The sequence below is a fragment of the Ostrea edulis genome, chromosome 5 (genome assembly GCF_947568905.1).
Source record: "Ostrea edulis chromosome 5, xbOstEdul1.1, whole genome shotgun sequence".
Taxonomy (NCBI): domain Eukaryota; kingdom Metazoa; phylum Mollusca; class Bivalvia; order Ostreida; family Ostreidae; genus Ostrea; species Ostrea edulis.
The window spans coordinates 26,129,501-26,144,998 of NC_079168.1; the positions used below are offsets into that span (position 1 = coordinate 26,129,501).

General features: G+C 34.4%; 1 protein-coding gene across 1 annotated transcript; it reads right to left on the reverse strand.

The window, feature by feature from the left end:
* Nucleotides 1-5,685: 5,685 nt before the first annotated feature.
* Nucleotides 5,686-15,396, reverse strand: LOC125652529 (uncharacterized protein C9orf85 homolog). Its single transcript, XM_048881824.2, has 4 exons — nucleotides 15,101-15,396; nucleotides 12,396-12,509; nucleotides 11,981-12,066; nucleotides 5,686-6,448 (listed from the first exon to the last, which is right to left on the reverse strand). Exons 1-4 carry the CDS (start codon nucleotides 15,307-15,309, stop codon nucleotides 6,261-6,263), a joined length of 597 nt encoding a protein of 198 aa, XP_048737781.1. The 5' UTR covers nucleotides 15,310-15,396; the 3' UTR covers nucleotides 5,686-6,260.
* Between the last annotated feature and the right edge of the window lie 102 nt (nucleotides 15,397-15,498).

The window sequence follows — 15,498 nt, forward strand, 5'->3', positions numbered from 1 at the left end:
GAAAAAGTTTATATTTTCCATAGATAATCAATTCTTTGTAATTAAAAAAAATGTTGTCAAGGGCAATAACTCCTATGCTGGTATTTCTTCTACTGTATGTCTATCATACATGATTTCCCTAATATCCACAATTAATTTATACATATTTATGAATTAACTTTTTTATACGCCCGTCTTAAGACGGGCCGTATTATGTTATGGCCTTCATGTCCGTCCGTCTGTCCGTCCGTCTGTTAGCTTTTTCGTGTCCGGCTCATAACTTAAATACTATAAGGCCTAGAATAATCAAACTTTGTCAGTTGATACATCTTGGGTAGAAGGTGTGTCGCACATTAAAACCAGGTCGCTGTGACTTTTAATTAAGAAGATATGGCCAAATATGGTAAAACCCTGTCCGGCTCATAACTTGAAAACTATTTGATCTAGAATCATGAAACTTGGTCAACTTATGCATCTTAGGTAGAAGGTGTGTCGCACTGTACTTTAAGGTCACTGTGACATTTAGTTGAAGTGATTTTTTGAAAAAAGTATGTTATAATTGGTACAATCCCTACTCATATAAGAGTTTTGTAGAAAACCTCATTCAAAAATGTTACATCAAGAAAACACATATTTTTTTTATGATATACTGTACAGCTTTTTTTAGCCTATGTAATGTTTCCTTTGTTTCTAACAATAACATGAGAAATTCCACTTGTCCCATGGGAGTAGCATGCAAAGGGCATTTTGACAAGACTAATTAATGAGTTTTGTGTAGAGCATCTCTGATCAACATGATCAAGCAGGTGTTATCTTTATCTCTAGGGAATTGGGCAGAGAGATCTTAGCCTCTTAATTGCAGATATACCAGAAATTATTTGTGAAAGTGAATTTGTTTGTTGTGGTTAGTCTTTATTTTCAAAATTAATTTGACATTGTACTATATAATTTTTAATTTTTTCTCTCAGCAACCTATATGCAGAGTATCATTTCTCACTAAGACAACAAATGGTTGCAATATGTATAAAGGCCTATTTTAATGATTAGTATTTTGATGTTTTGTTATTGTTCAGAAAAAAGATATACAATGAACAAAGCTGCAGATTGGGCATTTGTGTAAATCTGAACAGATGAAATAGTATTGCAATAACCATATTAAAAAATGTTAATTCAAGAAACTACACATTCTTCATTATATACACTGTACTATACAGCAGTATATAACAAACAAATTATTTCTTTTGTGTCAGTAACAAGAGAAATTTCCCTTGTCCCATGGGTGTAATTATCAAGCAATTCAGGAGGCATTTTGCTAACAGAAAAATTGCATTCTGTCAAATTACAGATTAATTAATGAGTTTAGAAGATTTCTGTTACAGCAATCTGATCAAGGAGGTGCTATCTATATCTCTTGCAATCGGGAATTGGGCAGAGGAATCTGGCCTTCTAATTGATCTGTCAAATTTTAGAACAGTTCTAATTGGTAGCCATTACTTTGAAAGTTAATTTGGTATAAAGTTTAAGAATTAATATGATATTGTAAAATATATTTTTATTTTATATCTCAACAACAAGGTGCAGATTGTCATGTCTCAAGTCTAACACAACCAGTTGAGAAATATATGATGTATTATTTTTTTCTAATTAATAACTACACCATAGGAGATGCACCAGTGTTTGAAATAACCGTTTTTAATCTATATTTATTTATATTGACATCACCATGCATTTTTTACTTTTATACTTGAAGATTTGACAAAGGCAGATACTGATATATGTATTTTTTGATATGTTGAATAAATCAACCTTTTTGAGTACTCCCATTTATTGTAAGTTGTTTGCTTGGATAAAGGGCTATCTTGCACTTTAATCATTTCATTGAAAACATTTGGGAAAATGTTTTTATATCCTTTTAAAAATCATTAAGCTTACATTATCAATATTTGAAGCAATGTCACATGAGGCCATAAAGTGGGTAAGATTCTTAAAGGAAGGTTGACATTTGGTTCCATGCATACCTATCTCTTCATGGTGATATGTTCATGTTAACAGTATGTGACGGGCGTATCATGTGCCGTGGCGGTGCACTTTATTTTTTAACTGTTGACATTTTAAATTTGTCATTTCAACAAGTTTTTATCTATTTTAATTCTGTATAACGAAAATGTGTGATTTTCTGATGTTAACATATACTGCCGTTTTTTAAGTCTGACATCTTTAAAATGTGGCAACATACACATTTTCATTGGTTAACTTTAACTATATTGAATGGAAATTAATACAGATTTTGCACTTTGAATTGATATTGATAAGTCACCTGAGGATCGACCCACCTTAAAAGCTTAATTCCAACAGATTGCATTTTAAGAAGTGTAAAAAATTTCATGTACATTGTACATGCAATATCCATACTTTTTAGGTCACCGAGGTGATTTTGCATATTGCCATTCGTCTTCATACGTCGTCTGTTAACAGTTTTACATTTTTAACCTCTTGAAAACTACAGGACCAATTCTTTTAATTATTGGTGTGAAGCATCTCTAGGATTAGAGAAATATAAATTGTAAAATTTATTACCTTATCACCCCTGAGGCATCATGGGCAAGGCCAAATATGTCAAAAAAAGGTAAAAACAAATCTCTGTACTCTCACACATGGGAAAAAACTAGATGCATGGATATGATGTCCATGAAGCCCTCTACTAAAATTTCCAACTTTTTAGCTCACCTGAGCCAAAGAGCTTTTATGATCAAAATTTGTCCGTTGGCGTTGTAAACTTTTCACATTTTCATCTTCTTCTCCAGAACCACTGGGTCAATTTCAACCAAACTTGGCCAAAAGCATCCTTGGGTGAAGGGCTTTCAAGTTTGTTCAAATGAAGGGCCATGCCCCCTTCAAAGGGGAGATAATCATAAAAAATGCAAATTTAGGGTAGGATCATTTAAAAATCTTAAGAACCACTGGGCCAGAGGAGCTAATATTTACATAAAAGCTTCCTGACATAGTTGCAGATTCAAGTTTGTTCTTTAAAAATCTTCTCAAGAACCAATGGGCCAGAAGAGCTGACATAATATTTTTCAGTAATTTGTGATCCTCATGTTTTGCAATGTTTCACAAATTTCAGAATCAGTTCTCATTCTTTGGCTATTGAAACTGGACGTTACACACAAACACATGTAAATAAGAGAAAATGTACTGTCTGCAAGTCTGACTGTGTAGAAGATGAATTCCATTTTATTTTGTATTTGACTGCATAGCATACCAACACTTAAGAAAACCATTCATAGAGTCCATGAACATTTTGTGCAAGAATTTTATAAATCTGTGTAATAGACAAAAATTTATCTGGCTTATGAGCAACGAATGTAACAATATTGTTGAAAAATTTGCTAATTACATATATAGCTGTTCATTACTAAGAAAAGTTGATTTATCATGAACTTGTAAATTTCATTTTTCATCTATTGGATAATCACTCTTATGATTTATGTATATGAACTTTGTATTCCCTTTGGGCCCAAAATTGGAAATAAATTACTTTAATGAAAGCTTCCTGACATAGTGCAGATTCAAGTTTGTTCAAATCATGGCCCCTGGGGTAGGTTGGGGTCACAATAGGGGATCAAAGTTTTACTTAGAAATATATTGGGGAAAATCTTCCTCTCAAGAACCACTGAGGCAAAGAGCTGAGATTTACATAAAAGCCTCCTGACATGGTGCAGATTCAAGTTTGTTCAAATCATGGCCCGCAGGGGTACGTTGGGGCCACAATAGGGGATCAAACTTTTACATAGCAATAGGGAAAATCTTTAAAAATCTTCTTCTCAAGAACCAATGAGCCTCCAGGGGTAGGTTTGGGCCACAATGGGGACTAAGATTTTACATGCAAATACATGTATATATGTAAAACATGTTTGGTATCACTGGATATGCATTGAAATGGATTAAATCCTATCTTAGTGATAGATATTAACGTGTTGCCGTCGGTTCATTATTGTCTGATGCTTGTCTCCTCGAATGTGGTGTACCGCAAGGCTCAGTCCTCGGTCCAAGACTATTGTCTTTTTTTCAAAACCCTTTGGGGAAGTATGCAGACGTCATGATATGACGTATCATATATACGCCTATGACACACGGATCTATATCATTGTTGAACCTAGTGACAATTGGACTGATATGTCTCAAAGACAAATGTCGGACATACGTATGTGGATGAGTATCAACCTCCTCAAACTCGATGAAGATTAAAACTTAACTTGTAGTCTTCGCACCAAAACACAGAATTAAAGATATGAGCAGTTTTGATCTTGAATTTGGTGACTGTGCTGTAAGGGATTCATCTTTCGTAAAGAATTTGGGCGTATTCTTTGACAAATCCCTCACCATGGAAAAACACTGTCTCTCTATTTCCCGCTCAGCATATGTGAACATTCACAGAATTGGTTGTATCCATCCATTTATCAATGATGAAGCATGTAAAACTCTAGTAAACTCGCTAGTTACATCCAGATTAGATTACGGAAATGCATTGCTTTATGGTGTTCATTCTCAACACACCAGCAAACTTCAGAGGGCACAAAACACAGCTGCAAGATTAATAACACGCTCAAAAAAATCCGACCATATCACTCCTGTTCTAATAGATCTTCACTAGCTCCCAGTTGAATACAGAATTCAATATAAGATACTTCTTCATACTTTCAAATCTCTCAACAACCCATCTCCAGTTTACGTAAAGGATATCCTTTCAGTTTACAATCCCACACGATCACTATAAAGATCCGAATCTCTGCATCTTCTCCAGGTACCTCAGACACGTACGAAAACATATGGGGATCGACGTTTGGACAAGGCTGCATCGAGTCTATGGAACTCTCTGCCTTTTAAACTCAGACAATGTACTTCACTGTCTTAAGTTTTAAAGTGGACCTCAAAACGCATCTTTTTAGATTAGCTTTTAATTTGTGATTATTTTTATATACTTAGTGCTCTTACAGTGCTGTAAAAAAAAACAACAACCCAAAAACCTGTAGTTTGTTATTATACCTATGTCCTTTCTATGTATTTAATTATTCCTAAGGGTTGTTTTAAATTGTTTTATAGGTTATTAGGGTAATCATATCATTACATTAGGCGCTATAAATGAATAATAATAATTATGCATTTTAATTCTGACACTATGAATATTTTATTCACATGTATGTGCACATCGATTTTACATGATCTTTTCTTTCACTTTTGTAAAGCGCTTTAGAGAACTAATGTTGATAGGGCACTATATAAATCTTTTAATTACAATTACAATTACTAGATTCTGTCAGAGTTTAAATACACTAAAATAAATACACATACAATAGTATTACATGTATGTAATGTTCTACAAACAATTGTAATGAAATAATTGCTATCATTTGAACAAATACCTATATCCCTGAAAAAAATCCTGGGAACACGGAGGTCAAATTACACACCAGTAATTTCAGAAATCAAATGATTAGTTACGGCTTATGATAATATGGTACACTTATTCACTAGCACTGCAACTCTTGTTTAATGGCTGCTGATGCTTGAACAGTCTTTATTTTCTCGTCAATTAAAACTACACAAAAATTGTGCAGTAGTGGTTACAAGAACTAGAAACCTTGAACATACACTGTAATTATTGGCAGTCCTATCCCTGATGACAAAATGAATCATTTAATACTATGACAATTTAATTTTATTGTTGTTTATTTAATGCATTCCACAAACAAGAAATATGACAGATATAAACTAGTCTTCTCCGGATATATTGAAATTCAGGGGACCAACCTCAATTGTTTATTATATCCAAAGTTCAATATATTTATTTATGTTTAACTATAGAAATGATGTTACTGGGGATTTATTATTGAACTTTAATATAAGTGGAGTAGACTGTATATAAACTATAGAAGAGTACAGTTATTGGTAGATCTAGAAAAAGTCGGTATGTGTATCAGTCGCATGTAACTAGGAGTTGTGAAACAATAATCATAGAAAATACTCATAGAGCCAAAGTAACTTTCTGTTACTTATCCGATTGTAATGAAACTTGGCAGACATATCTTCAGTCATCAACATACAAAGGACAGTGTTTTTGCATCCAAAACAAACACTAGTTTTATCTTGAGAGGTTATCACAATCTGGTAAATTCTATCTAAAGTACTCAAATCATTGCATTTTCTTTAAACAGGCACAATAATTTATCTTTGAAGTCTTCAGGGGAGAGTCAATACAGTGTAACTGATTGATTTCATGATTAGGGATTAGAGCTTTTTTCGGGTTCAGTCTCGTCGTTTTCACTACAAATGTTCTCCATCCTCTCTTGATCGTCGTGTTCTGTTTCATCATCAGAATCCTCCACACCTTCCTCGTCCATCTCCACGCCCGCCTCTTCTAGATGCTCCTTTGTTAACTTTCCTTGCTGTTGCAGACGAAAAAATGTTCCTGAAAAAAAGGGAACAACTTCATAACATAAGATTCATAACCGTAACTGGTATATAATTTGAGATGTTAAAAAAAGACATTGAAAGTTGTTTTGGGGCGTTATTTTTAAATGTCAGTACATCCCTCATGAGACAATTTAGAGACATCATTTTCCAACATTATTTTGATGTACATAATATATTTTTAAGGCCAAAAAAAAGAATTTGATGAATAGTTTCTCAGGCCAAAAATTTCAAATTTTGATGGGAGGCAGACAGGTATTTTTTTTTTTTATTTTTTGTATTTTACTTGGCTGTTGCATGAGTTATCTTTCTTTTTTAATGTTGACAAAAGAATGAGTTACCTTTTCTTTCTCATAGATTGAATAAGCAATGGAATAATGGAAATTTTATTTTCATAAAAGATAGCTTCACACATTATTTACTATTAAATGTATTCTATTATTCTTAACCACTTGCAGATAATTGAATTTGCATTCAATAATTATTTCAACAAAAGATAATTAACATAGTTCCACCCTCCTGTGATGTCATACGATTTTGCAAAGTAAACGATTTAATAAGATTTATAAATGACAGGGATATAAATTTTGTTGGAGTCTTTTTCAATAGCTAGTGTAAAAAATCTTGTTAACCATAAGATATTTCAAAAGTCTATATGAATAATCAATTATATGTTTCAAAATATTGAATCCAAGGGCAATAACTCTCTTTTCATTCAATTATTTATGAAGTCCATTATGCGATACATTTCCTTTATTTTTCACAAACATTTTGTATATTTTTTAAAGAAACAGTTTCATGATTTTTTATGAGTACTATAATATCGTTTTAACCAGTTCTTGTGAAATTTTGATTATGCTTTTTAAGGAAAATTGCAATTTTCTGACGTTGATACAGGTATAAGTGTGCGAAGTGATAAAATTTTTTATTAATACTGCAACATACTTATTTTATCATTTTTATTTGTTACTAAGATATATTATTTGAAGAATCAACTATCAAATATAAGATTGAACCTATAATTCTAGAGGGGTGGAATTACCTTAAAATCTTGCTAAAATCTTCTAAAAAAAAATTTAATACATATCTATAACAAAAGAGTTACCTCATTTACATACACAAATATAAATTGAAAAATAATGACTCCATTCGGTACCTTTTCGACAGATGCGACGGGGCCTTAGAAACTATTGATTTTTTTTTATCCTAAAAGATCTCCTTTTATCATTGAAGGAAAGGAACAAGAGTTTTTTCCTTAAGTGACCATCATTCAAATTTGGCTCACAGAATCTGTTAAGTATCTTTGAGTACCTAGGAGATAGCTTAACAGTTGTTAAGGATGTACATAACATTTCTGACAGTTTTTCTAAAATTATTTTTTCATCTCCTCAGTATGAAGAGTTCTTGTTTGATTTCAGAAATAGGCTGATATCGGCCTGGGTAGCTCAGTGGCTAGATCACCTATCTAGTAATGTAAGGGTGCTGGGTTAGATACCCGATTGTTCTAAAGATTTTTCTCTCATTCTTTGCTACATTAACATCCATTTATACAACTTACTGTAATACATAAAAGCTGACTTTACATTTTTGCTTGCAACAACCAGAAACTATCAAAATATGCCAACTCTAAAACAGACATGATACATGTAACATACGGTTACATACTCTAAGATTTTTTTAAATTAGTAGAAATGAAATAGAAAGTAAGTGAATTGTACGTGAAATGTCACCAAAAATTATACATAGAGAAACATGGCATATGCCCTTATTTACAAATTGGTCTTAAGAACATTTGTATATAGTTCAGTGTTCCTGTCAAGACATCTTCACTTCGGTCCACATTGTGAAAACCCTTGGCTAGTGAAGATGCTGTCGGGAGTACATGTATTAGATATGTATTCCAAGTATGCATCGCAGATGTTGAAAAGCTGTGATGGTTTATGACACAATGTAACACATTCTCCTACATCTCAATGTAACACAATCTCTTACATCTCAATGTAACAAAATGTAACACAGCACCTACATCTCAATGTAACAAAATGTAACACAGCTCCTACATCTCAATGTAACAAAATGTAACACAGCCCCTACATCTCAATGTAACATAATGTACATGTAACACTGTCTCCCACATCTAAATGAAACACATTCTCCTACATCTCAAAGTAACAAAGTCTCCTACATCTCAATGTAACACAGTCTCCTATATCTCAATGTAACACAGTCTCCTACATCTCAATGTAACACAATGTAACACAGTCTCCTATATCTCAATGTAACACAGTCTCCTACATCTCAATGTAACACAATGTAACACAGACTCCTATATCTCAATGTAACACAGACTCCTACATCTCAAAGTAACACAATGTAACACAGACTCCTATATCTCAATGTAACACAGTCTCCTACATCTCAATGTAACACAGTCTCCTACATCTCAATGTAACACAGTCTCCTATATCTCAATGTAATACAGTCTCTGACATCTCAATGTAACACAGTCTCCTACATCTCAATGTAACACAGTCTCCTACATCTCAATGTAATACAGTCTCTGACATCTGAATGTAACACAGTCTCTGACATCTCAATGTAAGACAGTCTCTGACATCTCAATGTAAGACAGTCTCTGACATCTCAATGTAATACAGTCTCTGACATCTCAATGTAACACAGTCTCCTACATCTCAATGTAACACAGTCTCCTACATCTCAATGTAACACAGTCTCCTACATCTCAATGTAATACAGTCTCTGACATCTCAATGTAACACAGTCTCTGACATCTCAATGTAACACAGTCTCCTACATCTCAATGTAACACAGTCTCCTACATCTCAATGTAACACAGTCTCCTACATCTCAATGTAATACAGTCTCTGACATCTCAATGTAACACAGTCTCTGACATCTCAATGTAACACAGTCTCCTACATCTCAATGTAACACAGTCTCCTACATCTCAATGTAACACAGTCTCCTATATCTCAATGTAACACAGTCTCCTACATCTCAATGTAACACAGTCTCCTACATCTCAATGTAACACAGTCTCCTATATCTCAATGTAAGACAGTCTCTGACATCTCAATGTAACACAGTCTCCTACATCTCAATGTAACACAGTCTCCTACATCTCAATGTAACACAGTCTCCTACATCTCAATGTAATACAGTCTCTGACATCTCAATGTAACACAGTCTCCTACATCTCAATGTAACACAGTCTCCTACATCTCAATGTAATACAGTCTCTGACATCTCAATGTAACACAGTCTCCTACATCTCAATGTAACACAGTCTCCTACATCTCAATGTAACACAGTCTCCTACATCTCAATGTAATACAGTCTCTGACATCTCAATGTAACACAGTCTCTGACATCTCAATGTAACACAATATCACACAGTCTCCTATATCTCAATGTAACACGGTCTCCTACATCTCAATGTAACACAATATCACACAGACTCCTACATCTCAATGTAACACAGTCTCTGACATCTCAATGTAACACAGTCTCTGACATCTCAATGTAATACAGTCTCCTACATCTCAATGTAACATAATGTAACACAGTCTCCTACATCTCAATGTAACACAATGTAACACAGACTCCTATATCTCAATGTAACACAGTTTCCTACATCTCAATGTAACACAGTCTCCTACATCTCAATGTAACACAATGTAACACAGACTCCTATATCTCAATGTAACACAGTTTCCTACATCTCAATGTAACACAGTCTCCTACATCTCAATGTAACACAATGTAACACAGACTCCTATATCTCAATGTAAGACAGTCTCTGACATCTCAATGTAACACAGTCTCCTACATCTCAATGTAACACAGTCTCCTACATCTCAATGTAACACAGTCTCCTACATCTCAATGTAATACAGTCTCTGACATCTCAATGTAACACAGTCTCTGACATCTCAATGTAACACAGTCTCCTACATCTCAATGTAACACAGTCTCCTACATCTCAATGTAACACAGTCTCCTACATCTCAATGTAATACAGTCTCTGACATCTCAATGTAACACAGTCTCTGACATCTCAATGTAACACAGTCTCCTACATCTCAATGTAACACAGTCTCCTACATCTCAATGTAACACAGTCTCCTATATCTCAATGTAACACAGTCTCCTACATCTCAATGTAACACAGTCTCCTACATCTCAATGTAACACAGTCTCCTATATCTCAATGTAAGACAGTCTCTGACATCTCAATGTAACACAGTCTCCTACATCTCAATGTAACACAGTCTCCTACATCTCAATGTAACACAGTCTCCTACATCTCAATGTAATACAGTCTCTGACATCTCAATGTAACACAGTCTCCTACATCTCAATGTAACACAGTCTCCTACATCTCAATGTAATACAGTCTCTGACATCTCAATGTAACACAGTCTCCTACATCTCAATGTAACACAGTCTCCTACATCTCAATGTAACACAGTCTCCTACATCTCAATGTAATACAGTCTCTGACATCTCAATGTAACACAGTCTCTGACATCTCAATGTAACACAATATCACACAGTCTCCTATATCTCAATGTAACACGGTCTCCTACATCTCAATGTAACACAATATCACACAGACTCCTACATCTCAATGTAACACAGTCTCTGACATCTCAATGTAACACAGTCTCTGACATCTCAATGTAATACAGTCTCCTACATCTCAATGTAACATAATGTAACACAGTCTCCTACATCTCAATGTAACACAATGTAACACAGACTCCTATATCTCAATGTAACACAGTTTCCTACATCTCAATGTAACACAGTCTCCTACATCTCAATGTAACACAATGTAACACAGACTCCTATATCTCAATGTAACACAGTTTCCTACATCTCAATGTAACACAGTCTCCTACATCTCAATGTAACACAATGTAACACAGACTCCTATATCTCAATGTAAGACAGTCTCCTACATCTCAATGTAACACAGTCTCCTACATCTCAATGTAACACAGTCTCTGACATCTCAATGTAACACAGTCTCTGACATCTCAATGTAATACAGTCTCCTACATCTCAATGTAACACAGTCTCCTACATCTCAATGTAACACAGTCTCTGACATCTCAATGTAACACAGTCTCTGACATCTCAATGTAACACAGTCTCTGACATCTCAATGTAACACAGTCTCTGACATCTCAATGTAATACAGTCTCTGACATCTCAATGTAATACAGTCTCTGACATCTCAATGTAACACAATGTAACACAGTCTCTGACATCTCAATGTAATACAGTCTCCTACATCTCAATGTAACACAATGTAACACAGTCTCCTACATCTCAATGTAACACAGTCTCTGACATCTCAATGTAACACAGTCTCTGACATCTCAATGTAACACAGTCTCCTATATCTCAATGTAACACAGTCTCCTACATCTCAATGTAACACAGTCTCCTATATCTCAATGTAACACAGTCTCCTACATCTCAATGTAATACAATTACTTACTTCTCTTCCTCTCTGGTAACATTTTGAGCTCGGCTTCAAGTTGTGCTTCATTAGACATCTGTTCTGCTGGAGTTAATGTCTCTGCTCTAAGTTCATGAAAACAGAAAATAGTATTTTTTGTTACAATTTTTGTCTTGAAAAAGACCTAATTTAATCTTATAAATTCTTGGCTCATTGGTTATTATACCTTCAAATGTATTTATGAAAAGTGTATGATATTCTATGTTTTGTACATTGGTTTAAAATGCAAAATCTTGGGGTATGTCTACGAGTATCTTCACAATCACAGGATCACGACATACAACTACAACTGACCCTACAAAGATCATATGCCTTTAGATACTGTTCACAGGATAAATGTTATTACCTAATTTCTTGATAATATCAGATTACAGTAATACAGTGTACTACTTACTCTTCAACAATTTCTGATTTTTCTCCACATTTCGCACAGACGTCCCTTTCCTTTGCACACTCGATGCAAATGGTATAGTAGGCTTGTTTTATTTTCTTTTGGAGGCATTTTGTGCTACAACAGAAAACATTGTATTTTAGAGTGATCTAAACCTAGCAAGAACCTAATACAGAACTTCAATTGTTCATGATTTAAAATAAAACTCTGGGAGAGAGCTAAAATAAGCTATTTCTGCAGCCTAATCCCATTCATGTACTGAGTGTGTATTTGGTAAATAGATTGCTGATCAAAGTATGAACAGTGCAAAATATGTATGTTGCTGCGCTCACTCAAACGGTAGCACTGTCCGCATATTATAGATGGCAAAGCCCTCCCTTGGCCCGAACAGCCGTGAGATTGGAGCTCTTGCTATAGGTAATACGTAGATATGTATGTTTAAAGGGTAAACATAGAAAATGATGAAAAATTAAACCAAACCTATGGAACTTAAAAATTTCGGTCCAAATGGTGTCAATTGGAATAATGCAAGTATGTGGACATGTATTTCTCCATTTTGAATCTCATCTACCCTATTAAATTGATGTTAATTGTTCTCATGTTTTATTAAATCGGTAAAAACATGTAAATCTTATTTTCTTAATCATAAACAATAATCAGTCGTCGATTATTGCGATTGTACCATGTCTCCTATGTTTGTAAATTTACTAACAAAGATGCTGAATATGATGTCACAATGCAGTTTACATCAATTGCGTTATATTTCCCGCGTTCAATGAATAGGCGGATCAAATGTCCAAAGTTGGGATGCTATGATATCTAGCTCCGTCCTGTTATGGATATAGATTCATTTCTAATGCCAATATTTTTTGCTTCGCCCTCAAACATAGTCACGCCGTAAAACTTATTACATTTTACATCGGTAAAAGCATGTAAATCTTATTTTCTTAATCATAAACAATAATCAGTCGTCGAATTAAAGGCCCAAAGGGCCATGAGAGCGGAGCTCTCCCTATAGGTAACATTTATATACATGTTTAAAAGGAAAATATAGAAAACTAATGAAAAATTAAACCGTACCTAGGGAACTTGAAAATTTTGGTCCCAATGGCATCGCTTCGAATACTAACGCGTAGACGTGTATTTCTCCATTTAGAATCTCGTGTACCCAAGTTCATATCGTTCTGAGATGTTACATAAGATTCTTATAAGCATGTAAATCTTTGTTTTCTAAATCATATATAATCACTCCTCGATAAACGTGCTTGTGCCATGGCTCCTATGTTTGTGTATTTGCTAAACACCGACGTTGAATATGACGTCACAATGCACTGTTTACATCAGTTGCATAGAGTTTCCCCATGTTCAATTAATAGGCGGATCAAAAATGTCTAAAGTTAGAATACTTTAATTGAGTTCTGTCCTCACACGTAGGTGCTAATAACAAGTCCAGTCCAAAGACTATTTCTACCTACGTAGCTATTAATAGCTACCTAAGTAAACCTACTTAAAGTAGCTACTTCTACCTACTTTTACCTATTTTTGAAAATATAAATGAATAATAATTAAGGCGCATCTTTTAAACAGGTTAGTCGTTTTATATATCATGTTGTGCATGTGCACGGTAAAATTCAGAGTGCAAATTTGAATACTTTACGAGGGTGGAGAATACAGAGGAAATGCATGAGAATTCGCCCCAAAAACCTTTAATGTAAAAATGCATGAAGGTAAACTTTAAAATTAATACAGATTTGTAAGACACTCTAGACTTTTTATCACGTAGCTATGATCCTAAGCTCCTAGAAAATGGAACTGGGTGCTGTTATTGATGCAAATTTGAAAGGTTAGAAAGTAATCATTTTTTGTCCAATATTTTTGTGGTATTCATCGTCAGTGTAAGTGAATCAAGAAATTTGGTACACAACATATTGCGCGGTTCCTGTGTTTGACCACGAAATGCAAGTAAAGGTAAAATAGGTAAAAATAACTACCTGGAGTAGGTTTAAATACCTACGTAGCTATAAGTAGCTACGTAGGTAGAAATAGTCTTTGGACTGGACCTGAATAAATCGGGATATTTTTTTTGTCCTGTTATGGATCTAGATATAATATGTTTTACGGCGTGACCGTGTTTGAGGGCGAAGCAAAAAAGTTTTGGCATTATTATCTATATCCAAAACAGGACAAAAACAACCCGAAGTTAGCACGCGCACGGAGCTGTATCAAAGCATACTAATTTTTGGACATTTGATCCACCTATAAATTGAACGCGGGAAATATAACGCAATTGATGTAAACAGTATATTGTGACATCGTATTCAGCGTCGTTATTTACCAAATTTACAAACAAAGCGTTTGAACCACAACAAAAAACATGGCGTTAATCGTGGAGTGATTATATATGATTAAGAAACTAAGATTTATATTCTTTTACGGATTTTATGTTTAACATCTCAGAACGACGTGAACTAGGGTAGACGAGATTCAAAATGGAGGAATACATGTCCACGCGCTAATATTCGAATCGACGCCATTGGTACCAAACTTTTCAAGTTCCATAGGTATGGTTTAATTTTTCATTATTTTCCTATATTTTCCTTTTAAACATGTATATACGTGTTACCTATAGGGAGAGCTCCACTCTCACGGCCCTTCGGGCCGTGAGAGGGCTTCGCCCTCTACTAATGCCAGTAAGACATATTACTTACCACTTTTTAGGTACCGTGAGAGGTTTGTATTTCTTGTACTTTATTTTCCAGTCAATGATGTCTTTACATCTTTTGCACACTCTTCCCAACATTACGTTGTTCATCAACTTCACTCTTGGAGTAGTGTCATGGAGCGAGTTTTTAAATGCTGATTTGTTTTGATACTTCTGTGGGCCAGTTTTACGAATGTTTCCCTTCTGTGTGCTCATAATGAATCGACAAATCTGGTCAACACATGTACACAGTCACAAGGCTGACAAGCACACTATAAAAATTATGTAGGAAATACAACTTGGTCGATAAAATACAAAAAGAAATATCACGGAATATTTCCGTGATATTTTCATATTTGTGTTGTGATTGATTTTAAAAAAGATTGCTTTTTCCAAAGACTTTAC